This window comes from Pongo abelii, chromosome 22 (genome assembly GCF_028885655.2).
Source record: "Pongo abelii isolate AG06213 chromosome 22, NHGRI_mPonAbe1-v2.0_pri, whole genome shotgun sequence".
Taxonomy (NCBI): domain Eukaryota; kingdom Metazoa; phylum Chordata; class Mammalia; order Primates; family Hominidae; genus Pongo; species Pongo abelii.
In genome coordinates, this window is record NC_072007.2 from 47471406 (window position 1) to 47498459 (window position 27054).

General features: G+C 37.7%; 1 protein-coding gene and 1 long non-coding RNA gene across 23 annotated transcripts in view; one reads left to right on the forward strand and one right to left on the reverse strand.

The window, feature by feature from the left end:
* TTC3 (tetratricopeptide repeat domain 3) overlaps positions 1-27054 on the forward strand; it is a 130780-nt gene that overhangs the window by 57308 nt on the left and 46418 nt on the right. For 20 of the 21 annotated variants that reach the window (XM_063720888.1, XM_054542501.2, XM_024239257.3 and 17 more), the window contains 12 exons: positions 2119-2199; positions 4051-4163; positions 9589-9709; positions 12578-12700; positions 13660-13761; positions 15207-15299; positions 15949-16013; positions 17025-17161; positions 18088-18414; positions 21797-22048; positions 24841-24887; positions 25944-26000. In XM_063720888.1, the coding sequence (XP_063576958.1) occupies positions 2119-2199; positions 4051-4163; positions 9589-9709; positions 12578-12700; positions 13660-13761; positions 15207-15299; positions 15949-16013; positions 17025-17161; positions 18088-18414; positions 21797-22048; positions 24841-24887; positions 25944-26000 (1518 nt within the window). Of the gene's footprint in view, positions 1-2118; positions 2200-4050; positions 4164-9588; positions 9710-12577; positions 12701-13659; positions 13762-15206; positions 15300-15948; positions 16014-17024; positions 17162-18087; positions 18415-21796; positions 22049-24840; positions 24888-25943; positions 26001-27054 lie in introns of those variants that run through there. The other variant, XM_024239258.2, reaches the window with a different exon arrangement.
* LOC103888893 (uncharacterized) overlaps positions 1-27054 on the reverse strand; it is a 63241-nt gene that overhangs the window by 3977 nt on the left and 32210 nt on the right. For both annotated transcript variants that reach the window (XR_008517316.2, XR_008517315.2), the window contains one exon: positions 14753-14875. This is a non-coding gene — a long non-coding RNA (uncharacterized LOC103888893). The remainder of the gene's footprint in view (positions 1-14752; positions 14876-27054) is intronic.

Genomic DNA, 27054 nt, shown 5'->3' on the forward strand with positions numbered 1-27054 from the left:
CCTAATCCAGAGCAAGACTCTAACTCTTCTATTCTGTGAAGGCTGAGAGAGGTGAGGAAGCTGCCGAAGAATAGTTTGAAACTAGCAGAAGTTGGTTCATGAGATTTAAGGAAAGAAGTTACTTCCATAACATAAAAGTGCAAGGTGAAGCAGCAAGTGCTGATGGAGAAGCTGCAGCAAGTTATCGAGATCTAGTGAAGATCATTGATGAAGGTGGCTACGCTAAACAACAGATTGTCAATGGAGACTAAACAACCTTCTGTTGGAAGAAGATGCCATCTAGGACTTTCATAACTAGAGAGAAGTCAATGTCTGGTTTCAAAGCTTCAGAAAGGACGGGCTCATTACTCATTAGGGACTGATGCAGCTGGTGACTTAAGTTGAAGCCAGTGCTCATTTATGTTCCAAAAATCCTCAGGCCCTTAAGAATTATGCTAATTCACTCTGCCTGGAGCCCCAGAAATGGAACAACAAAGCGTGAATGGCAGCACATCTGTTTACAGCATGGTTTACTAAGTACTTTAAGCCCACTGTTGAGACCTACTGCTAGAATAAAAGATTCTTTGCAAAATACTACTGCTCATTGACAATGCACCTGATTGCCCAGGAGATCTGGTGTACATGTACAAGGAGATGAATGTTGTTTTCATGCCTGGTAACACAATATCCATTCTGTAGCCTATGGATCAAGGAGTCATTTTGACTTTCAAGTCTTAATATTTAAGAAACATATTTTATAAGGCTATAGCTGCCATAGTGATTCCTTTGTTGGATCTGGACAAAGTAAATTGAAAACCTTCTGGAAAGGATCACCACTCTAGATCCCATAAAGAACATTCATGATGCATGTGAGAGATCAAAATATCAACATTTACAGGAGTTTGGAAGAAGTAAATTCCAGCCCTCATGGATGACTTTGAGGGGTTCAGGACGTTAGTGGAGGAAGTCACTGCAGATGTGGTGGAACAAGCAAGAGTATTAGAAGTGGAGCCTGAAGATGTGACTGAATTGCTGCAACCTCAGGGTAAAACTTGAAGGGATAAGGAGTTGCTTTTTACACATGAACAAAAAAAGTCATTTCTTGAAATGGAATCTATTCCTTGTGAAGATGCTGTGAATATTGTTGAAATGAGAATCTTAGTTGATCAAGCAGTGGCAGGATTTGAGAGGATTCACTCCAATTTTGAAAGAAGTTCTAGTGTGGGTAAAATACTGTCAAACAGCATCACACATTACAGAGAAACCTTTTCTGAAAGTAAGAGTCAATCAGTACGACAGACTTCATTGTCTTATTTTAAGAAATTGCCACAGCGCCTTAATTTTCAGGAACTACCACCCTGAACAGTTAGCAGTCGTCAATATCAAGGCAAGACCATCCACCAACAAAAAGATTGTGACTCACTAGAAATACCCAATGTAGATGACGGTTGATGGGTGCAGCAAACCACCGTGGCACGTGTTACACCTGTGTAACAAACCTGCATGTTCTTCTGCACATGTATCCCAGAACTTAAAGTATAATTTTTAAAAAAGTTTAAAAAAAGATTATGACTCAGTAAACCCTCAGATGATCATTAGCATTTGTAGCAATAAAGTCTTAAATTAAGGTGTGTACATTGTTTAATAGACATAATGCTACTACACACTTAATAAACTACAGTATCACTTAAACATAACTTTTATATGCACTGGGAAACCCACAAGTTTGTGAGACTCACTTGATTGTGATATTTGCTTTGTTGTGATGCTCCAGAGCCGAACCCACAGTATCTCTGAGGTATGCTTATAATAGCTAAGTAAATGTCTTAATCTGTCACTAGTACCCCTTATATGCAAAATAATATGACTTCAATTATAAATTAATCTATTATGAACCATGCCTCAAGGAACTCAGACAGAGATTCTGTGTTTTAAATAGCAGAATAACTGCTTTATTGGAACAAAAATCTCTTTTCTACTTTGATTTGGCCAATCATATTGATGAGTGAGATTTTATGACAATCATTGATTAGTAAGATTGATTAGTGAGATTCTATTACACTTCTTTTTCTGTTGTGACTAGATGCAAATTGGGCAGAATTATGTTCAGATTTTTAACTGAGGCATTTTTATTGACAGCAATTGAACCTGGCCATGATTAACTATGTTTTGGTTGTCTATGGACTTGCCATTTCTCTCCTTGGAATAGGACAGCCTGAGGTAAGATTTGTAACAGTGGTAATAAACAATTAAAATGATATTGACATATCTTATAAAAATTATTTTCTCATTTTTACCCATTTTCTTCTCTGTACCTTCTGATAATTTTGTCTGAAATATCTCAGTTTAATTTAGTTTGTGTTTTTAAAGAATATTTAGTTGGTTTCCTATTAGAAAAAGGCTTTGCCAGGCAATCAGTGGGAATCTACTTTTCATTTGTGTAAAAATTAGGATGTAATGTATCATGATAGATAGATTTCAGAAACATAATCTTGAGGGAAAGGCAAGTTGGAGGACATAAACATTGTGATCCAACTTATATACTATTTGGAAAACATACATAACAGTACTATATACTGTTTATGAATTCTGTGCATCTTGTAAAAAAGTGAAAAAAATATGGATTATGTTTATATAAAATTTAAGATAATGGCTGCCTTTAGTGATGGCAGGAGGGAATGGACCTGGGGAGGTATCGTGTTATGCTATTTTCCTAGAAAAACAAAGGTAACAATGATAGTGTTAGTATCTCTTATTTCTAGGTAGAAAGTACTTGGGTATTGTATTATTTCTGGATTGCAGGCTTCCTATAACTGCATGTAGTCAGTGTATAGACATGAGCTCCCAGGATTTCCGTTAGTCATGCTCCTGCCTGGCTCTCCTGGAATGTTTACCTACCTATACTGTTTGGCATTATAACTTTGCTTTCTGAGGTTTTGAGTTTGCTATAAATGTTGAAATGCTCTAGAATTACCTCAAGTATAATATATAATTTGGGCTCTATTTTTCCCTGTCTAGATGAAGGTTTAACTCTAACTTGCCACCTAGTGAGGATCTAAGTAGTCTTTTACTTTCTGTTCTCTCCCAGAAGTTGACAGTGCCCAAGATTCATTTTCCTTGATCTCAGTGTCACAGATTAATAATATCTCCCATGAATGCTCTCTAATTCTATTTTCCAAGGACAGTTGGAGACAGAACTTCATGATTTTCATTTTATTCCTGACAGAATAATAATAAATATCATATTTTACCTTATTAGAATTGAAGAAATCATTTATTACATTTGTGATTTAATGTAAAATAGTGAGACTGATTTGGAAAAAAAAAAACAAGTGTTATAGTAGAACTTACATGTTTAGAAGAATTTCATCAGAGGACAGCCCTTGCTTCAAACCTTTTTAGAATGCCTCCTTTGGAACTGGCCTCAAAGCTCCATTTTGTAGTGACATTTCTTTTTTTCACTCACAGTAGGGTTACCAGTATTTCTTAGAACTAAGTATCTTTTGGATATTTTCCAAAAACAAAATTCATTCAACTTAGTGGTTTTTCACTGTTGAGAATATTCAAAAAAGAATGTACTCTAAGCTCTGTTAAGTTTTTACTAAAGGGCTGTTTTTAAGACAGAGCTTTCATCCGTCTTGTGCCACAAAAGACTGTGACAACGTCGTTGGAATGGCATTCCTTCCAAGAGATTAGCACTTAATCGGATCTGTGTTATGGTGTGTTTACACCATAATTAGCCTTTTTTAAAAAACAAAAACAAAAATGCGATTTGACTCTTTTTAGTATTAGCCAGCACACGCCAGGCCCTTAGTGCGTACTAGTAAATGCTTATAGGTTGATTGTCTGATGTGTTCAGCAGGATTGGTTTGGTTGTGTCTCTGACTATCTATATGATCAGAAATTTATATAATTCCTAAGAAAGTGAAACACAGAGGTATAATTTTGCCACAGGAATTTGGGGATATGCAGTTGTTATTTTAATATTATTAAAAAATCAACCTTTAGATAAAATTTATTTCAGTATTTCTCTTTGTATGTAAGTGATCATTGTTTTCACTGATATTGAAGGAATTATCTGAAGCCGAAAACCAGTTTAAGAGGATTATTGAACACTACCCCAATGAGGGACTTGATTGCTTGGCCTACTGTGGAATTGGAAAAGTATATTTGAAAAAAAACAGGTTAGTAGAAATGACACTACTTTAAGCTCTAGGCTGGTAACTCATTTAAAATCCAATGTGATAATGATCCATTTTCTGGAATTATTTTGATATCTCCTCTGTAGCACACTATCATAATTGTGATTTACTTTGAGGACCTGAAATTTCACTATCAATATTAATTGTTAAAGCAAGGCCAGTCATTGCAGTTCTTGGTACTTCCTGATTTTAAATTTAATAAGTCAACAATAGAGTAATTTGACATTAAAGATTTAATAGTCTAGTGTATAATCATCATCTATAGATAGTGAGTGAATTGATATAAACTAATGTTTTTAAAATCTGATTGTTTAATTTTTTTGGTTTAATTATTTTTTAAAAATCTGTATGAAGATGGTTTTAAATAAGAGGTATATTTGTGTTCAAAGACATCATAAGTTAGGAATAAAAATCTCTCCTCTGAACTCTATTGTCGTTGTAATCCTTACTCGCAGTTTAATATTGAAGCTGTTCTCTAAATGCCTCATGTCTCTTAGTCTTGTCTCCCTGAATGTCAGTATGTCCCTGAGGGGACAGGTTTATGTCTTGAGCTTTAAAAAAAGAAAATCTGTTTCTGCCACTTGTACCTAATATGGAGGTAGGTATGTTAGATTACTTTGTAAAGAAATAATTGTTGACTGATTGAATATTATTTATAAGTTCTGTCTTTCAATTTTCATTTAACTTGTTAGGGGAAATTTTATGAGATTTTGGGGAATCCCCCCACCCCAGTCTTAGAATGTGCCTAGAACCTCCTTTATAGATTTTTTTAAATTAAAGAAAGTTTTTTTTTTCAGCCAGGCACAGTGGCCCACACCTGGAATCCCAGCACTTTGGGAGGCCAGTGGGTGAATCACCTGAGGTCAGGAGTTTGAGATCAGCCTGACCAATATGTTGAAACCCTGTCTCTACTAAAAATACAAAAATTAGCCAGGTGTGGTGGTGTGTGCCTGTACTCCCAGCTACTTGGGATGCTGAGGCAAGAGAATTGCTTGAACCCAGGAGGCGGAGGTTGCAGTGAGTCAAGACTGCGCCACTGCACTCTAGCCTGGGTGACAGAGTGACACTCCGTCTCAAAAAAAAAAAAAAAGAAAGTTTTTTTTTACTTCATGAAATTACTGTCTGTCTTAGCTGAGCTATATTAAGGATCAAGTAGATGCAGGGAAAGTGAGGACTTAGCAATCACCTTTACAGGATTAGCAAATGAAACTAGTTTAAAAGTTTAGTATAAATTGTTTAGGATATACCCATTTGATGCATTAGTCACATGCAAATTCACAAGGTCTAGAAAAATTACTTAAATGTTTAGAATCATGGAGATTATGCAAAACTAGAAAGTCTTTGCCATGTTGAAAAGCATTTACATTTTAATTTCTGAATATTATTGTGTGGGACTAAATAGCAAATATGCTGTTTTTTGGTGTTGTAATGTGCAGTTTCTGCTTTGAAATCCTATGATTTATGACTGTCTTTTAGCGTATGGTGGTCTAGCTTTTCTGCACATGAATCTTACTATAGCTATAGGCAAAAATAAGTTTTTAAATTGGGAAGTCATTTCAGGATTAGAGAAGGCAGGAAACTTCTCTAGTGTGAAGAGAATAATAAAGACTTGGTTAACTCTTTTTTTTTTTTTTTTTTTTGAGACAGAGTTTTGCTCTTGTTGCCCAGGCTGGGGTGCAGTGGCACAATCTTGGCTCACTGCAACCTCCGCCTCCTGGAGGCAATTCTCCTGCCTCAGCCTCCCAAGTAGCTGGGATTACAGGCATGCGCCACCACACCCAGCTAATCTTGTATTTTTAGTAGAGACGAGGTTTCACTATGTTGGTCAGGCTGGTTTCGAACTTCTGACCTCAGGTGATCCACCTGCCTTGGCCTCCCAAAATGTTGAGATTACAGGCATGAGCCACTGTGCCAGCCTTGGTTAACTTTATAATTAAGTACTTTATATTCTTCCATTGAATGGACTGTGGGAATCTATTGACATTATTTCTTCAAATCATGAATCAAATCGGAACTAAAACATTTCATATTTATAGTTAAAGCAATTTAAATACCCATTTAAATATTTGTTTTGTTAAAATAATTCACTGTTCTGTGGTTGAGAGAAAACATCCAGAATACATGATGCCTTAAAAATTTTTTTAGCAGAGAAATTTTTACTACCGTTGTCGTAATAGAGTCCAATAAAAAAAATTCCCCTATTTATGAATTATTAGTTGAAGTGGAGGTTTGCTATTTCTCTGTAAGAATCTACTTTAATTAGTTTAGTTAATGAAACAAAGATTGAACAGATTATTCAGTTTTCTGTTTCAATTGTTGGAAACTTTAAAAAGTAAGTACCGACTTTAAAAGAACTAGTGTACATTGGTCCGGGCATGGTGGCTCACGCCTGTAATCCCAGCACTTTGGGAGGCCTAGGCAGGCAGATCACGAGGTTAGGAGTTTGACATCAGCCTGGCCAGTATGGTGAAACCCCGTCTCTACTAAAAAAATACAAAAATTAGCTGGGTGTGGTGGTGTGCGCCTGTAGTTCCAGCTACTCAGGTGGCTGAGGCAGAAAGAATCACTTGAACCCAGGAGGCGGAGGTTGCAGTGAGCCGAGATTGCACCACTGAACTCCAGCCTGGGCGACAGAGTGAGACTCCATCTCAAAAACAACAATAACACAGAGACACAACAAAAAAAGAGAATTTTAGACCAATATCCCTGATGAACATCGATGCAAAAATCCTTAATAAAATACTGGCAAACTGAATCCAGCAGCACATCAAAAAGCTTATCCACCAGGATCAAGTGGGCTTCATCCCTGGGATGCAAGGCTGGTTCAACATACACAAATCAATAAACGTAATCCAGCATATAAACAGAACCAAAGACAAAAACCACATGATTATCTCAATAGATGCAGAGAAGGCCTTTGACAAAATTCAACAGCCCTTCATGCTAAAAACTCTCAATAAATTAGGTATTGATGGGACGTATCTCAAAATAATAAAAGCTATTTATGACAAACCCACAGCCAATATCATACTGAATGGGCAAAAACTGGAAGCATTCCCTTTGAAAACTGGCACAAGACAGGGATGCCCTCTCTCACCACTCCTATTCAACTAGTGTTGGAAGTTCTGGCCAGGGCAATCAGGCAGGAGAAAGAAAGAAAGGGTATTCAATTAGGAAAAGAGGAAGTCAAATTGTCCCTGTTTGCAGATGACATGATTTTATATCTAGAAAACCCCATCGTCTCAGCCCAAAATCCCCTTAAGCTGATAAGCAACTTCAGCAAAGTCTCAGGATACAAAATCAATGTGCAAAAATCACAAGCATTCTTATACACCAACATTAGACAGAGAGCCAAATCATGAGTGAACTCCCATTCACAATTGCTTCAAAGAGAATAAAATACCTAAGACTCCAACTTAACAAGGGATGTGAAGGACCTCTTCAAGAACTACAAACCACTGCTCAATGAAATAAAAGAGGACACAAACAAATGGAAGAACATTCCATGCTCATGGGTAGGAAGAATCAATATCGTGAAAATGGCCATATTGCCCAAGATAATTTATAGATTTAGTGCCATCCCCATCAAGCTACCAATGACTTTCTTCACAGAATTGGAAAAAACTACTGTAAAGTTCATATGGAACTAAAAAAGAGCCCCCATTGCTAAGTCAATCCTAAGCCAAAAGAATAAAGCCGGAGGCATCACACTACCTGATTTCAAACTATACTACAAGGCTACAGTAACCAAAACAGCGTGGTACTGGTACCAAAGCAGAGATATAGACCAATGGAACACAACAGAGCCCTCAGAAATAGTACCACATATCTACAACTATCTGATCTTTGACAAACCTGACAAAAACAAGAAATGTGCAAAGGATTCCCTATTCAACAAATGGTGCTGGGAAAACTGGCTAGCCATATGTAGAAAGCTGAAACTGGATCCCTTCCTTACACCTTATACAAAAATTAATTCAAGATAGATTAAAGACTTAAATGTTAGACCTAAAACCATAAAAACCCTAGAAGAAAATCTAAGCAATACCATTCGGGACATAGGCATGGGCAAGGACTTCATGTCTAAAACACCAAAAGCAATGGTAACAAAAGCCAAAATTGACAAATGGGATCTAATTAAACTAAAGAGCTTCTGCACAGCAAAAGAAACTACCATCAGAGTGAACAGGCAACCTACAGAATGGGAGAAAATTTTTGCAATCTACTCATCTGACAAAGAGCTAATATCCAGAATCTACAAAGAACTCAAACAAATTTACAAGAAATAAACAACCCCATCAACAAGTGGGTGAAGGATATGAACAGACACTTCTCAAAAGAAGACATTTATGCAGTCAACAGACACATGAAAAAATGCTCGTCATCACTGGCCATCAGAGAAATGCAAATCAAAACCACAATGAGATACCATCTCACACCAGTTAGAATGGCGATCATTAAAAAGTCAGGAAACAACAGGTGCTGGAGAGGATGTGGAGAAATAGGAACACTTTTACACTGTTGGTGGGACTGTAAACTAGTTCAACCATTGTGGAAGAAAGTGTGGTGATTCCTCAGGGATCTAGAACTAGAAATACCATTTGACCCAGCCATCCCATTACTGGGTATATACCCAAAGGATTATAAATCATGCTGCTATAAAGACACATGCACACATATGTTTATTGCGGTACTATTCACAATAGCAAAGACTTGGAACCAAGCCAAATATCCAACAATGATAGACTGGATTAAGAAAATGTGGCACATATACACCGTGGAATACTATGCAGGCATAAAAAATGATGAGTTCATGTCCTTTGTAGGGACATGGATGAAGCTGGAAACCATCATTCTCAGCAAACTATCACAAGGACAAAAAGCCAAACACCGCATGTTCTCACTCATAGGTGGGAATTGAACAGTGAGAACACTTGGACACAGGAAGGGGAACATCACACCGCGGGGACTGTTGTGGGGTGGGGGGAGGGGGGAGGGATAGCATTAGGAGATATACCTAATGTAAATGACGAGTTAATGGGTGCAGCACACCAACATGGCACATGTGTACCTATGTAACAAACCTGCACATTGTGCACATGTACCCTAGAACTTAAAGTATAATAAAAAAAATATATAAACAAAAAAAACAAAAAAAAAACTAGTGTACACCTGCCACAATAAAGCCAGTGTCCAAGACGAGTTGTGTTTAATGTATATTACTTTTATAGCAAACAGCAATAGTGACTTTGTTATTTTAAAGAAAATTTAGGTTACATTGAATATTGCTGTTCAGTGATTCATCAAATGCATTTGTCCCAGTAAGCTTGAGATCTCTGGTGACTTTTGAGGGGAATGAAAATACCATTTTATATCTTTAATGCCTTTTTCATAATTATGACTTTAGATTTCTAGAAGCTCTTAATCACTTTGAGAAAGCAAGAACCTTGATTTATCGTCTTCCTGGAGTGTTAACTTGGCCCACAAGTAATGTGATTATTGAAGAGTCTCAGCCACAAAAAATAAAGGTAACCATTGATTTTTGCAGTGTTTCTTACTGTGAGTGCTTATCTGCATTGACTGACTCAGGTATCAGGAGGCGGTGAGGTAGGAGCATTCCATCCCCACCTCCCTTACATGCATTTCCCCTCTACTGTCTAATGAGAATCTCTGACATTTATTGAATGTTTTCTATGTGCCAGTCGTGTACTTTCATTTATCATTATGCTTAATCCTTATGGCAGCCCTGTGCAGAGGGGGCACTGTGATCATTCCCATTTCACAGATGAGGAAGGTTAAGTTTAGAGAGGGGAAATGATGCACTCAAGGTGAAACAGCAAGCAAATCGTGGTCCTGGAAGTTGAGTCCAGACATTCTGACTTCTGGGTATGCGTGATCATGCACTATGCTGGACTTGGTTGCACTTAGAGGAAGGTATAGTATTGTTGTTTCATCATAAAGTTACCACAGTTACTGAGATGGTACTTGAAGATTCAGAAAAATATGAATTTAGTCTCATATCCAGAAGCATAAAGATGCTTTGCTTGTTCTAGAAAGACTTATGTGTGAAATGACTGAGATAGGCTTTTACTTGTAGTGAACTCTCACATGTACTCAGAACTTGATTTTGGCTGAAGCTTTTAAAATCACACAAGTCGACTTTTACAACTCAATAATAAAAAGACAAATAATCTAATTTAAGAAGTAGTCAAAGGATCTGAACAGACATTTCTGCAAAGAAGATATACAAATGGCCAAAATTAGCACATGAAAAGACATTCAGCATCATTAGCTATCAGAGAAACACAAATCAAAACCACAGTGAGATACCACTTCACACTCACTAGGATGTGGGTAGACAATAAATATTGGCAAGGGTGTAGAAAAATGGGAAGATTCAGACACTGCTGGTGGTAATGTATAATGACGCAGCTGCTTTGGAAAATAGTCTGGCAGTTCCTCAGACAGTTAAACACAGAGTTACCATGTCTCAGTCCATTTGTGTTGCTATAAAGGAGTACCTGAGACTGGTGATTTATGAAGAAAAGTTGGCTTATGGTTTTGCAGGCTGTATAAAAAGCATGGTGTCACCATCTGCTGGTGAGGGCCTTCAATAGCTCCTACTCGTGTCAGAAGGCATAGGAGAGCCTGTCTGTAGAGATCATATGGTGGGAGACAGGGAAGTGCCAGGCTCTTTTTAACAACCAACTCTTTAGGGAACTAATGGAGTGAGAACTCACTCACCCCAGGGAGGGAATTAATCTGTTCATGAGTTCCCCAGGGAGGGAATTAATCTATGTTTAAGTCGCCATGACTCAAACACCTCCCACTGTGCCTCACCTCCAACACCGGGGATCAGATTTCAACATGTGGTTTGGAGGGTCAAACATTCAAATTATAGCATACTATATGATCCAGCAGTTTCACTCCTAGGTGTGTACAGAGAAAGGAAAACATGTTCTCACAAAAACCTGTACATGAATGTTCATAGCAGCATTAGTCATAATAGCCCAAAATGGGAAATAGCCCAAGTATTTGTCAACTGATAAATGGGTACATAAGTATTGGAACCTGGGAGGTTGAGGCTGCAGTGAGCCTTGATTGTGCCACTGCAGTGCTGCCTGGGCAACAGTGAGAGTCTGCCTCAAAAACAAATGGCCAGTCATGGTGGCTTACGCCTGTAATCCTACCACTTTGGGAGGCCAAGGCAGGAGGATTGCTTGAGCTCAGGAGTTCAAGACCAGCCTGGGCAACATGGCGAAACCCATCAATACAAAAATTAGCCAAACATAGTGGCACACGCCTGTAGTCCCAGCTACTCAGGAGGCTGAGGCGGAAGGATCAGTTGAGCCCAGGAGGCAGAGGTTGCAGTGAGCTGAGATCGTGCCACTGCACTCCAGCCTGAGTAACAGAGTGAGAGGCTGTCTCAAAAAAAAAAAAGGAGTATTGATAACATGCTGCAGCATGGATGAACCTTGGAAACATTATGCTAAGTAAAAGAAGCCAAACACAAAGGGCTTGTGTGAGTCCATTCGTATGAAATCTCCAGAATAGGCAAATCAGTATATAGTGACAGAAAGTAGACTAGTGATTGCTGGGCCTGGGGGGTTAGGGGAAAATGAGGAGGGACTGCTAATGCGTATGGAGTTTCTTTTTGAAAATGTTCTAAATTTAGATTGTGGTGATGTTGGTACATCCTGTGAATATGCTAAAAACACTGAACTGTGCACTTTATTTGAGTTATATAGTGTGTTAATTATGTCTCAATAAAGCTATTATAAAAAATAAAACGTAGGGATTCTTGGATTTTCCTCTCTTCATACAAGATTGGGATAGAGGCATAGGAGCTATTGATAACAAAAAGCCAGCACTGGAAGCATGGCATGAGTCTCTTGGGGGCTTCATTAGCAGTGGAATAATTCTCCAGGCAGTCCACAAACAACAGTGGCAGAGCTGCAAGGAGGAAGATAATGGGAGTGTTAGGATCCTGGATGAGGTGATGTTGGGCAAGAGGAGCCTGGTAAAGTCCTCAGGATTACCCAAAGGGTTATTCTGCCTTGTTTGACTTCCTCTTAATGCTTATGGGAGATTTCTGAGAGCTATAAATTATAAAATGCGATTTGATGTACATTGTAACAGGACAAAATTTTGATTCTTTCGAAATTCTGAAAAAAAATTTTGTTCAGTCCTCTTTTTAAATCTCTCATGTCTCTTATCAGCCTTCCTTTTAATAGGAAAAACTTTAAAAGTTGTATGTAGTTTGTTGTTGGTGAAAAAATTTAGTCATTCTTATGCTGAAAATATTTTGATGGCAAGAGGTTATTGAAATCACAAGCATTTTTGTTGACAGATTAGTATTGCATTGTAATGGTATCATTTTTGTTTATTTCTTTTAGATGCTGTTAGAGAAATTTGTTGAAGAATGCAAGTTCCCTCCAGTGCCAGACGCCATTTGTTGCTATCAGAAGTGCCATGGATATTCTAAGATCCAGATATACATAACTGATCCAGACTTTAAGGTAAATAATGAGTGTCCAGTGGGACATTAACTTGCAAAATCATTCCTTAAAATGGGCTCAAAACAATCTGTAATTGGAGGCACCCAAGTTTTCTGGCTAGTTAGCAGTTGTCCACCCCTTTCCCTGGACTTCTTTTTTTTTTTTTTTTTTTTTTTGAGATGAGTCTCACTCTGTCACCCAGGCTGGAGTGCAGTGGCACGATCTTGCCTCACTGCAACCTCCGCCTCCTGGGTTCAAGCAATTCTCCTGCCTCAGCCTCCCAAGTAGCTGGGATTACAGGCATGTCCCAGCACGCCCAGCTAATTTTTGCATTTTTAGTAGAGACAGAGTTTCACCATATTGGCCAGGATGGTCTCGATCTCTTGACTTCGTGATCCCCCCCCTCAGCCTCCCAAAGTGCTGGGATTACAGGTATGAACCACCGTGCCCAGCCTTCCTGGACTTTTTTAGGTCTACATCATCTCACATGGGAACCAGAGCCACTGACGTATAAACACTGTGGGCTGGGATAGTGACCTGAGAAGGCAGGCTGGCTCGTTCCTTTTCCTCTTCCATCTACCGTAGGAGGATAGGAAACAAAGTGAGATTGTTACCTCTGATTTGTTGCAATTCTGATCTCTCATAAAATTTGAGTCCCAAATCTAAAGGTCATTGTGATCATTGAATTAGCTGTTAGAGACCTAAATTTGAGATAAGTCTGGCACTTAATTGAGTTATACTGGTTTATTCAAGAAGCTAGTAGCTGCCCTTGTCCTACTGTTCCAATGTCCCTGGTTAGTAAATCAGATGAAATAATGTTTATAAAATATTTGATATATTATAAAGAATAATGCAACTTTATGCTGTGGAAATAAATATGTTAGTCAAGCTCTCTCTGTTTGTCTTTATGTATGTTGTAGTGAGTGAATGTGCAGAGACATCTTTAAAACGTTAATTGAAAAATTTTTTTGTAACCCTAGGGTTTTATACGCATCAGCTGTTGCCAGTACTGTAAAATAGAATTTCACATGAATTGCTGGAAGAAGTTAAAAACTACAACCTTTAATGATAAAATTGACAAGGTAAAGCATAACAGGATAGTCTGAATTTTTCAGTATACTTATTGTATGTCAATTTTTTCCCCCAAGAATTCCTTCCTGAACATTCTGCACATAATTAGAAAGTTTTAAATTATAACTTTAATAATAAAGTGGAAAATCAAGTTTTTTTTTATTTGGACAATCATAAAGGCATTAACCATAGAGGCTTTGTTTTTTTAAAGAGACGGATCTCACTGTGTTGCCCAGGCTAGAGTGCAGTGGTGCAGTCGTAGCTCACTGCAGCCTCAGACTCCTTGACCCAAGTGATCCTACTTCAGCCTCCCAAAGTGCTGGGATTATAGACATGAGCCACTGCGCCAGGCCCCACTTGAAAGTTTTGATGTAGAATTAGAGATTTCAAAACCAAAATTTGATGAGGTAATTTGTACTAAGAAGTCAACTCAAAACAATTTTTTTTTATGTTGGGAAGAAGGATCAAATTCAATTTTAAGCTGCCATTTCTCACCAGGGATTTTCTTATTACCAGGATAATGATGTTAATTACCATTAAGTAGACATATTTTGAGGGAAGTCACAGTATTACAATCTTATTTGTATTCATAGAATTTGTTTCTGATCTATAGAAACTATGGACCTTTTCCTACACTTCTTAGGCTTATGCAGATCACTGTTCTTATTGGGGAAAGAATGAGGCAGTTGTACTAGGCATCTGTTAACAATAGCAATTATTAAAGTTTGGTAGAAATAAATTCTCACATTTTGTACATTTTCACATAATTAATTAACAGTATAATGATATGAGTAAATAACTGTCACCTTTGAGTCACTTCTGCTATGTCTTTGTCTTACCTCAATTGAGTTTCTCTAGTGATATACCCTCTTTTAGTGGTCTTAACAATTCCCATCATTTTAAATACGCTCTGTAAATTAGTCAGCTTTCACTAGGATATGCTGAAGTAATACAACCCAAATATCTTGTGGCATACATCAGAGAAGTTTGTTTTTTGCTTACATGACTTGTCCTGCAGTTCTGCAGTTGTTGGCTGGGACTGGGCTGTAGCAGCTTTATTTTGTGTGGCTCTATTCCTCGTTTCTCAATCTAAGTTGAAGAGTGACCCTTTTCTGGAACATCTTCCTGTGTCAGAGGAAAAAGAACAATGTCCAGTCTATGAAGTGTTTGTTAAACCTTTTGTCTAGACATGTGTATGTCATGTCTGGTCACTTTGCATTGATGAAAACAAGTCACATGGTCAGACCCACACCTGAAAGTATATTTTTCCTACACGGAAGCCTTAAAATTCACATGGCAATGAGTAAGGATTTTCACCACTTCCCTGAAGATGGTTTTAGTCCGTATTTTGACTGTTCCTAGTGGTAAAAATAGTATACATGTATAGATTTATCCCCCCTAGACATAACATTTTTCTTGTTAATTTTTTTATTTTTTATTTTTTTTAATCAAATAGGATTTTCTACAAGGAATATGTCTTACCCCTGACTGTGAAGGTGTCATTTCTAAGATTATCATCTTCAGCAGTGGTGGTGAAGTTAAATGTGAAGTAAGTAATAAAGGGGAAGCTTTGTTAGATAGATAACCAAAATGTTTACACCTTTTGAAACATGATTTGAATTTGTAGATATCATGTAATTTGGATCTTTTCCAGGAAAGAAACAATTACTTCATTTAAGAAAATATAGGAAATACTTGGATGTGAGAATGCTTCATTGTAATGAAAGCATTCTTATATTCTTTTATTTCTTAATAGGAAAAGGAGGCTTTTTATATCTTAGTTTTACTGTTTTTACTGTTTTTGATAACTTCATTTTCTTACTCTCAGTAAACTTTTGGGCAGTAGTGGGTGTGCAGGTTTTTAGGGAGGGGGAAGAGCGTCTTGAGGGATTACCTTTAACTTCATGACATGGGAGTGGCAGGAGTGGGTAGTTGTAATAATATTTACACTTTATTAGATCGTCTGCTTACTCTTAATTTTTTAAAAACTTTTTCCTCAAGTGTGTCTACCCTCTTGTTCCTCTTCAGTAAATTATTTTGCTAAAGCTTTCTGGGCTTTTGTCTGGGTCAGAACATCATCACTGTTCTCTATCAAACTGAACATTACGTGTGCTTCTGAAATACTTGTTACTTGTGGTTTTGTGTTTTATGTCATGGGAGTATGAGACAAATTTTGGATGTCTTTGTTTTATTTAAAGTTTGAACACAAGGTCATAAAAGAAAAGGTTCCTCCAAGACCTATTCTGAAACAGAAATGTTCTAGGTAAGATTTTTAACAATCAATCAGTGGTTTGATGATGTCTCTTAGCATGTAATTCTATTAAATGCAGATTTCTAAATTATGCCTTTTAAAAAATTGGCTGTGTATACATATATCCAAATAAGTGTTTTTTAAAATGATTTTTGCGGAAAATTAAAACTTAAAGAGAACTAGCCTAGAATGATTAAATACTAAAAACTTGATTCAGAATTATTTATCTAGTGGTTGAATTTACAAGTAAAATTATAACATTTGATGCTGTGAAATTACATGTTTGATTAATAGATTTGGCATTTATATAAAAACTATACAGTTTGCTCTCAGTTGTTGAAACTTTAATTCCAAAAGCATATTTTTCTTTTTATCTCTCTTCAATAAACATTTTGAACCTATGACTATTTTTTACCCTGAAATACTCAATGTACTGTCTAAATTATTACTTCTCTATAGCTTTTTGTTTAGACCAAATAATTCAGATTCTTTTTTCTTTTCTTTTTGGTCCTGCTTCTTGTTTTTCTTTCTAAGAAGTGATTTTTTTTTTTTTATCATTTGTGACCAAGAAAAAGCAAAAGAAAAGATGAACAGAATTATTTGTTGGAGAGAATTCATTGTAACCAGATCAACCAAATTATAGTGTTGTGGGTTATTATTGAGATGTGAAAACTATATTTTACTATGGGACCTTTCTTAGAAATGAGAGTTTACATGAATTATTTTGCAGAGTAATTTGTACTATTTCTGTTTACCCTATGAAGTAACTTACATACATGGAAGTGACATCTATACAATCTGTAGACTGCATCCTTAGACATCACCTAATCATTGAGGTTTTTGTTTTCATGAAACAAGTACCCTTATTTTGACAATACTGACAGTTTCTTATATTGAATGGAAGATGTAGGCCGGGCTCTGATTAAAAAGGAAAACTTCTAATGTATTGCTTGGAAGATGGTTTCTACGATAGTCAAAGGAAAACAGTTCACTGAGTTATCACTGATTGTAAATGTTTATCAGCCTAGAGAAACTAAGACTGAAAGAAGATAAAAAATTGAAGAGAAAGATCCAAAAAAAAGAAGCAAAAAAATTAGCACAAGAAAGAATGGAGGAGGACTTAAGAGAAAGTAATCCACCCAAAAAAGAAGAGCAGAAAGGTATGCAGAAGCCAAAGGCATGATAGGAATAATACACTCTTATTTAAAAGTATAAATATAAGCATCTTTTGGGCCTTATATTCATCATTATTGAATTGAAATAAAGATTTCAGTTAATAATTTAATACTATCACTGTCTTCTGTTACTCGAAGACAGAATTGGGTTGGTGTAAAGAGCACTGAAAAACCTTTCAGAGATTGTATTCCCACTGAAAAACCTTTCAGAGATTGTATTTTAACTTTCTATGCTTGATGACTAAATATATTTATTGTATATAAATTTAAGGTAGTTGATGAAGCTGGGTTAGGATTGTTGAAGGAAGTGGCCGTATTTTAGAGGAACTAAGTTTTTTTTGTTTTTTTTTTTTTTGAGATGGAGTCTTGCTCTGTTGCCCAGGCTGGAGTGCAGTGACGCAATCTTGGCTCACTGCAAGCTCTGCCTCCCGGGTTCACGCCATTCTCCTGCCTCAGTCTCCCAAGTAGCTGGGACTACAGGCACCCGCCACCACGCCTGGCTAATTTTTTGTATTTTTAGTAGAGACGGGGTTTCGCCGTGTTAGCCAGGATGATCTCGGTCTCCTGACCTCGTGATCCACCCGCCTCAGCCTCCCAAAGTGCTGGGATTACAGGCGTGAGCCACCACGCCCAGCCTAGAGGAACTGTTTTAAATGCTGCTACATGAATGGTTCAGAATGAAGGGTATAAAATGCTTACTTTTGATATGTTTATTTTAGTGTGCACTTTCATGTCTTTTCAAAATATTGTTAAATGTTTATATTTCTAATTAAAGTTTCTTGAGTTGTTTAGTAAAACAGTATAATCAATCTGAATCATATTTTATATTATGTAATTTTACATTATTTCTAAGTTTATATAATTGTGAATTAGTCCTATTTATCACTTTAACCATTGTTATTTATCCTTAGAAACTGTAGACAATGTTCAGCATTGTCAGTTCCTTGATGACAGAATTCTACAGTGTATAAAGCAGTATGCTGACAAGATTAAATCCGGCATACAGAATACAGCCACGCTTCTCAAAGAATTGCTTTCTTGGAAAGTTTTGAGCACAGAAGACTATACAACCTGTTTTTCTAGCAGAAATTTTCTAAATGAAGCAGTGGACTATGTTATTCATCACTTGATTCAAGAAAAGAACAGAGTAAAGACAAGAATATTTCTGCATGTTTTGAGTGAGCTTAAAGAAGTGGAGCCCAAATTAGCTGCCTGGATCCAAAAACTTAATAGCTTTGGTGTGTCCCTTTATATTCCAGAGCAATATACTTTAATAGGAAAGAAAAGTGTAGGTCTCTGAGTCATTTTCATTTTCCTGTCATATAAGTTATAACTTTAAATTCAGGACTATAAATTTGTATGGTTAAGAATACTTTTCCAGGCCCAGCTACTTGGGAGGCTGAGGCAGGATGATTGCTTAATCTCAGGAATTTGAGACCAACCTGGCAATGTTGCAAGACCTGTCTCTAAAAGAATTTTTTAAAAAAAGAACTAAATATATGAAGGCCTTTAAAAAACAGAAAAACTATTACACACACACACACACACACACACCACAATTTTTAGGTTATTTTAAAGGTAGGTTACAGTATACTTCTTCAAAAGGTGCAATCTAAGGAAAGACCAGTCAGTAAAGAAATCCAGACCTATATTAGACTAAACTATTTGTAAATGTGTAGATGTGTGAATACTAGGCACAACCATGGTAAATACCACATCCTGGAGTCTGCCCCCTGCTCAGGAGCTGTGTTGAGAAGACAAATCTATAATTCAGATTATTTGAAGAAAAATTTAGAGGGAAGAGTTGATGAGACTAATTGCTCAGGGTCACCTAAGGCAAATCTGTATCTAGAGATTAAGAGAAACATATCCTAGGGTTGGACTGAGCTGTGGTAAATCACAGGATTATGTAACTCTGTACTGTGTTCTGACTTTAGTATCTTGGCTGGGAGAAGGGAAGAGTGAGCAAGCCCCCTGCCCTCCCCCAAAGCAGGCGCTTTGCCTAAAGCCATGCAGGACTGCAGAAGGCAGCTGCAGATACAGTTGTTGTGTAACACGAGGTAGGGATGCTTTGGGCACCTACCAGGGCACTATTTATCTTAGTGACTGGATAGCAACTGGCCTAGCACAATAGTTTATTCAGTCAGCAGCTATTAGATAAGAGGCTAAAGAAAGCCACAGGAAAAAGGCAGGGCCTTTAGCAGCAGACCACAGAGTAGGGCCTGCCAAGTCTCTGCCAGCCGTCCCCACCTGTTTGAATGTTTAGAAACATGGGGCTATTAGAATTCTAGGGTTTCAGAGAAGATATTGGTCAGTTTCTGCCAGAAGAGACAATGTAAGATGGCAGTAAGCCTGGCATAGTTAGACAGCTGAGCATGCCTGCTTTAAGCATAGATCCTCATGGATTTGTGATCCCGGAAAGTTATTTTTAAGTGACAAGATTGTCACTAGTGAGTATCCAGTAAGCAAATTATAAAGTTATTGCTTGCTTTAACATGCGTTAGGAGATACTCAGGACTGGAGAAGTAGGTTTGCCTGGGTTATGCTACACGGTCAAGACTGCCAGCCACTGTTCATTTAGGTAAATGCAGCACTTGAGCCCTCCAGCTCACTGGCAGGAAAGGGTGAACATGTCTTTTGATATAAACCATGGTTTTTTTTTGTTTTGTTTTGTTTTGTTTTTGAGACGGAGTCTCGTTCTGTTGCCCAGGCTGGAGTGCAGTGGTGCGATCTCGGCTCACTGCAAGATCCGCCTCCTGGGTTCACGCCATTCTCCTGCCTCAGCCTCCCGAGCAGCTAGGACTACAGGTGCCCGCCACCACGCCCGGCTAATTTTTTGTATTTTTAGTAGAGACGGGGTTTCACCATGTTAGCCAGGATGGTCTCGATCTCCTGACCTCATGATCCGCCCGCCTCGGCCTCCCAAAGTGCTGGGATTACAGGCATGAGCCACCGCGCCCGGCCAATATAAACCATGTTTATTCTGAAGATTAAAGGTATTGTTTTAATAAGGATATATGTATACTATTTAAAGTAGCAATTTTTATTTAAAGTTGTGAAATGAGTTCAAGCATGTTAATTAATAAGGCTGTTACTACAGTCCTGAAGTAAAATGTACACTTACTTAACAAGTAAAGCAGTTTTCATTTCCTGGAATTTTACTTCTCATGAAACGGCTATTGGGTGGACTTACATCATGCACATATTTAACATAAAGAGAGGTCAATTTTTATGTTCAGCAAAAGATGGAGGAAAAGAGAGAGGAAAGGAAGGAGGGAGAGAGAGAAATAATAGAGCACTAGTGAGATAAATTTAACATTTCAATAGTGAACACTGCCTGCCTGCATTCCCCTCACTGAGCACAAGCTCTGACGTGGATAGGGAACGGGAATGTGCTATTTCTTCATTGGGCTCTCATAAATCTTTTATTGTGTGAGTATTCTACATGGTCCCTTATTCTGGTGTTTAAAAATCCTAATTTTCCTGCAACATGATCTCTGAAAGCTAACTCTTTAATCTAGAAGCAAGCAGTCTAGGGTAATTTTGACTCTGAGCAATCTCTGCTTCATTTGTTGACCTCGTTTGTTGACTAAGGCCCTCGGAAGAAGTGACCGTTTTGTATTAGAGGCATGATGGAGAAATTGGACAGAGCTCCTTTTTGCTGGCTGTTCATCAGGAGTGGGGCTTCACCGTCGTTTCAGTAGGAGTGTGTATGAGATTGCAGTCACCCTGTTTTCTAATTTGGAGAGTGGAGAATAAAAGTAGGCATACTGACCACCTTGATTTTTGTAGAGGGGGGTGAGGACCCACATTTTGGGGACTAAGGAATGTTATTTTAGGTGTTGGGGAATGGGTTTACCTGTTTCCTCTTTTAGACACATTTGGGAAGATTTCGCATGTTGTTGATGTTTTATTACTATGGAATCCATATAAAGAAACATAAAATCTTGCTAGTTTATACTAATTGGAATGAAAGTCATTATGAATTAGTGAAAACATTGTTTGGGTTTTTTTTTTTTTAAGAGATAGGGTCTTGCCCCATCACCCAGGCTGGAGTGCAGTGGCGCCATCATAGCTCATTGTAGCCTTGAAGCAATCCCCCCACCTCAGCCTCCCAAGTAGCTGGACTACAGGCATTTGCCACCATGCCTGGCTAATTTTTTTTTTTTTTTTTTTTTTTTTGGGTAAAGACGGATCTTGCTATGTTGCCAGGGCTGGTATTGAACTCCTGGCCTCAAGTGATCTTCCAGCCTTGTCCTCCCAAAGTGCTGGAGTTACAGGCCTAAGCCACCATACCTGGCCTCATTGTTATATTTTTAAAGGAATTTAATGCCATGCTTTCATCTCCTAGGTCTAATAAAGGTAACTATGATAGTAGAAGGCTTTGGCCCACATTATTCAAATCTAATAGACAAGAATTATTACAATTAGCCTAACAATGTTAAATGGTCTTTCTAAAATGCCTAATAGCTTGAACGAATCTGTTCTCAACTATTTAAATGGTTTTGCTGAGAATATAAGCAAACTATAGTCAGCTGCTTTCAGAGATGTGAAACTGAATGTGATTTTACAGTAAATAATTTCCCTCCTTTTCTGATTTGGGTTTTGTTTTTATTACAGGCTTAGATGCCACAGGAACTTTCTTTTCTCGTTATGGAGCATCTCTTAAACAGCTTGATTTTAGTATCATGACTTTCCTCTGGAATGAGAAATATGGTCACAAACTAGACTCTATAGAAGGAAAGCAACTTGATTATTTCTCTGAGCTAGCATCACTGAAGGAAGCCCGTTGTTTAATATGGCTGCTAGAAGAACACAGAGACAAGTTCCCAGCATTGCATAGTGCTTTAGACGAATTCTTTGATATAATGGGTATGTGGACTGAGTTTAGATTTATATTACATTTAATCTTAAGGGGAAAAAAATCTGTGAAGGACCTAGCTTGTTTAAATATATAACAAAGAAAATAGTGAAAATTATTATGGTACAACCAGTTTATGTGGGGAAGTTAGTGATTAACAGTAGCAATTTTTTTATATCATGAAGCTTTTTTACTTTATCAGTCAAAGAGGTACTCAAATGTGGGTATGTTATGCTAACAATACACAATGTTCTTCCTGTCTTAGATATTTTCACAGCACCATGGGAAAGATTGCATGTTACATTGACAGAATCTATTAGCAAGTGGTTTGATTTATAGCATTTTAGAAAACATTGGCCTGCAGAAGTAGGTGATGTTTGCAGAACCTGGAATGGATAGCATTCTAGGATGTTTTAATGGGAAGAGCCTAGAACTGGGGGTCAGGAAAAGTAGGTTGTGGCACAGCTTCTTCCTTAGTTTAGTTCATTAAAAACCTTGTGGGTCCAGTGATGGGTGTTGAGAAGGAATTCAAAAATGCTTACACTTGTCTCTACCCTTGAGGACCTTGTGTTCTAGAAAAGAGAATAAGAAGCATGCACTAATAACAGTAACATGGTAGTAAGCTCAATAAGGGAGGGCCAGAGAAAGTGCCAAGGGCATCAAAGGAAGGACCCAACACTTTCTTTCTCCCTGGGAGAGAGGAAAGCTGTGGTGCAGGGGTAGAGTCTCAGATGGGCTGTGAACGTGAAAATGGAATTAGAAAGCTGGGTGTCAGGGCTTATTTGGAATTGGGGGCCCTATTTGGGTAATGGCATGGAGTCCAGCTTGAACTAACTAGCTAGCTAGCAGCTAATTCCTTCTTTTCTCTTAGATCTTCATTTCCTCACATTAAAATGAGATGATTTGGAGGCAGTGACTTGTGTGGTCCTGTTTTACTTAAAAATTATAATATTCCTAGATTCTAAATAATAATTTCTTACCTTTCATACTATATGAACATATTATGATAATCCCCAAGTCCCTCAGAATCAGAAGTCTCCTTTATGTGTTGTTAGGAGTTAGACTTTTAAATGTCATGCTGTTTGTTTTAAAGGGTGCATTAAAAGGTCTGGCCTTGTACAATGGTGTCACAGATGATAAAGTTCCAATGCATATAAGGAAGCGGAAAGCTTACTTTTGACAACAAAAGTTCTTAGAAAAGAGCACACTCAAATACAGATGGCTTTATCTTTTCAGGATACTGCTTCATGACTGAAGGTGACATGCTACTTGATAGCCTGAATTTATTGCCATCAGTTTGCCGCTGCTGGTAATAAAATGCTGTCCCGGGACTGAGCTTACAAAACCTGATGCATGTTTGGATCACAAAACAAGACAACTAAAAAGGACACAATTCCCTCTCAGCGGACATTTGTCCTTTAACTTGTGTTCTCTACATATAATACACAGCACTTCCAGCTGCCACTGTTTCTCTGTTTCTAGTCATGAGGTCAGAAGCCACTAACCAAATTATTGGCAATCTCAATGGATTCTCAAGTCCAGTAGCTCTGCCTTCCACCTTCACCCCAAACATTTTCAGTTTTATCTCTTCATTTAAAAGAGTGGTTATATTTCTTAAAACTTTTCGAAATCCACTGATCTTGTAGATCAGAGTGTTTGACAATGTCACGAGTGCTGTGATAATTGAGAGCCCCGACTTTTTCCCTGACCTCTTCATGCATGATCCCCTAGGGTATTTCTATGAGACAGCCAAAGAGCCCCTTAAAGCAGTATGACTGAACCCACCTATCACATCTTCAGAGATCTGTTTTTCCTCAATTTATCTCAGTCAGTAACATTGTATATCTAGTATTTAAACAGGAAATTCTGTAATTAGTCTCAATTCTTTCTTTTTGGTATTAAGAGTATAACTTGTTTGTCATCAATCCAAATGAGCTTTGTCCTTGATCTGTCCTTTGCTGTCCACCCCACTTCCCGAGGCCAGGACCTTAGTTGTCTTTCCATAGTTAGACTACTATAGTAGCCTCCAAACTGGACTCCATGCCTCTAGAATCTCCCACTCTTCCATCTTCCTCTTATATTGCAGCTAGTGACTCTTCTAGAACATCTGTCTGATTCTGTTAACTATTCAATTTGGGAAACATTTGTTTAGTTTTACTTACAAATTAAGTTCACATCATCTGGGGTCTGGGTTCATCATCATCCTCTGTCTCTGAGCACACACCCCACTTCTGACTGTGCCCAAACCTGCCTTGTGCTTTCCTGCCTCCTGTCTTTGCTCACGTAGTTCCCCCAGCCATGCCCCACCCCTTTGCTTGTTCATTTCGAGAGTAACTTAAATGTCCCCTCTTCCTCAGAGTCCTCCTTGCCCCTCCTGTGGGCCTCTCCCATGCAGACTTCAGACTTGAATCCGTCATGAGCTTTGTTGCCTTGTGTTTCACGTGGTACTTAGCACGCTGGGTTACAGGAGTTTGTGTGTTTGTCTTTCTGGCGGTAGAACAGGAGTTCATCAATGGTAGGGACTGTCTTGTGCATCTCTATTCCCAGCACTAGCATAGATGGTACCTAGAAGGCACTCAACATTATGCTGAATCAGATTGAAGTTTTATGGTTCTTTGTAGTTGGTTTCCTGTTTAGTCAGCCATTTTGCCCTTGGTTTCTAAACCACAGTTGTGTCAAAGCCAAATAGGGAATAGAACATGGCCTCTGCCAGTAGTATGAGGAGTTGTTTTAAGGCTTTAGTGTATTATATGGAAATGTAAATATTTAGTTTCCTCACAAAACCATCTGTATATTCCTACAGACAGCCGCTGTACTGTGTTAAGGAAACAAGATAGTGGTGAAGCACCGGTAAGTTACTTGATCACTTGAAATCTTACGTTCTAATCTATGTTAAACCAAGGACTAGAGGGGGCCCCAGGCCAGTGTTTATTGACATCACAGCCAGCATTCAAGAACCACATTAAAAGGATGTCTGGGTAGTACGTACTATTTCATTAGAAAGTCACTGCCAGTTTTCCTCTCGGAATTGGAGCAATAATCAGCAAACTATGAGGCTTAAATTAGACAATTTCTATAAAGTTTCAGAGCTGATAAATATTAATATTCTAATTAAGAAAGGAAGAGTTCTTCATCTCCTGGCATAAAAATGAAAAGTTGTCTTTAATAACTGAACTTTTAATGTTTTGTCCTAGAAGGAAAACAAAGGGACTTTGTTTTGAGTGGCTCTAAATTGAGTTTAAGTTAAAACAGTTCCAGAGTTGTCTTCCTAAGTAGTTTGCAGTTGCCTTTTATTCATTCTTCAGAAATTCTTCAGTTTAGGAAAGTGAGTACACAGAGAAAAGCACAGCATTGTGGCAGTTTTCAGAGAAAGATGCCCGTTTACTGATTTTCAGGAGCAAATCATCTATCTATATGAAATTTTGTCTTAATCTGCTCCATCAAATTTTGCCCGGCTAAGCAGGGAAACACAGCTGAAATACTCCATAAGGAGCTGAAGGCTTCTTTATTCACTATTTGTGCCCCAGTGTCTGGTCAGGTGCAGAATGTCTAGTTTGGCTTAGTAAAAGAAATATATTAATAATAAAAATACTATTATGGCATATAACTGGAATTACTTAAAAGTCTGATTAATTACTTGAAATAACATTCCAACCCTGTGGAAAATAAGATACAAATGTTGGAACAATTTAATTTTAGTTATAACATTAGGTATTATTAAATTTTGTTTGTTTTCTATTATAAATCATAGCACTTGGGCTGATACAGTGCAGGGTTATTTTTGTTAAACATTTTATGTACATTTAACTTATGGCTAGTCTGTGAAAACCAATATGGTTTCTTTATGTTGAGCTTGATAATGCTGTTATTTGAGTGTTCACTGATTTTTTTCACCCCATTTTTTAGTTTAGTTCAACCAAGGTGAAAAACAAAGGCAAGAAAAAGAAGCCAAAGGATTCAAAGGTATGGAGTATTTTCTGTATTAATTCTTGTCTAAACTCTCCAAAATACTTAGTTAGACATATACATTAGAATTGAGCAATTCTTGGGATATTTTGAAACATTTGTAGAGAAAGACTTTCTAGGACTTAAAGATGTTTTGGCAGTCTTCTACATTTTGAAGAAATTCCAGGTTCATATTATATAATAGCAAGTCTTGACACTCATATTCTTTATTGTCCTTTTTATTTTTTTAGATATTTCTGAGTAAAAAAAAAAGTGTCGTAATGTCCCAAAAAATAAATAAGTCTCAAAAAATAGATAACATATTTAAACTAAAAATGATGAATACTAATCATTATGACAGTCCCAGGATTGATAGAATCCCTTCCTTCCTCTCACCAAAGGCTCTCCTCCAAGCCCATGAGATAAGTAGGGCATTTTTATTTTTATTTTTGAGACAGAGTTTCCTTCTCTTGCCCAGGCTGGAGAGCAGTGGTACAATGACGGCTCACTGCAGCCTCCACCTCCCAGGCTCAAGTGATCCTCCCACCTCAGTCTCCTGAGTAGCCGGAATGACAGGCTTATGCCACCATGCCCAGCTAATTTTTTGTATTTTTTGGAGACATGGGGTTTTGCTATATTGCCTAGGCTGTTCTAGAACTCCTGGGTTCAAGCGATCTGCCCACCTTGGCCTTACAGGCGTGAGCCACTGTGCCAGAGTAGGGCACAATTTTTAATCTTTTGTGGGTTCTTCACGGCTCTTGTGTGTATGTGGGGAGCAGAAAGGGGGATGGATGGAGTGAGAGAGTAGCAGATCTTCAAAGGATGAGAACAGCTAAGGAGTTCCAATACAACTTTTATTTTTATCTTTGACTATATGTATTTAGTTTAGATAAAATGGAAGTTTAAACTGAGTAACATTTAAATTTTTTTGGAGCATTGGAAACTATCCTAAATGTTAATTTGAGCTTATTTTTGGCTGTTGAAACTTTTATTACTATGTGTTCCTGTTTATAAGAAAATTTGGATAGATCTTGTATATTAGCAATTTGTATGTGTGTTTATATAAGCATTC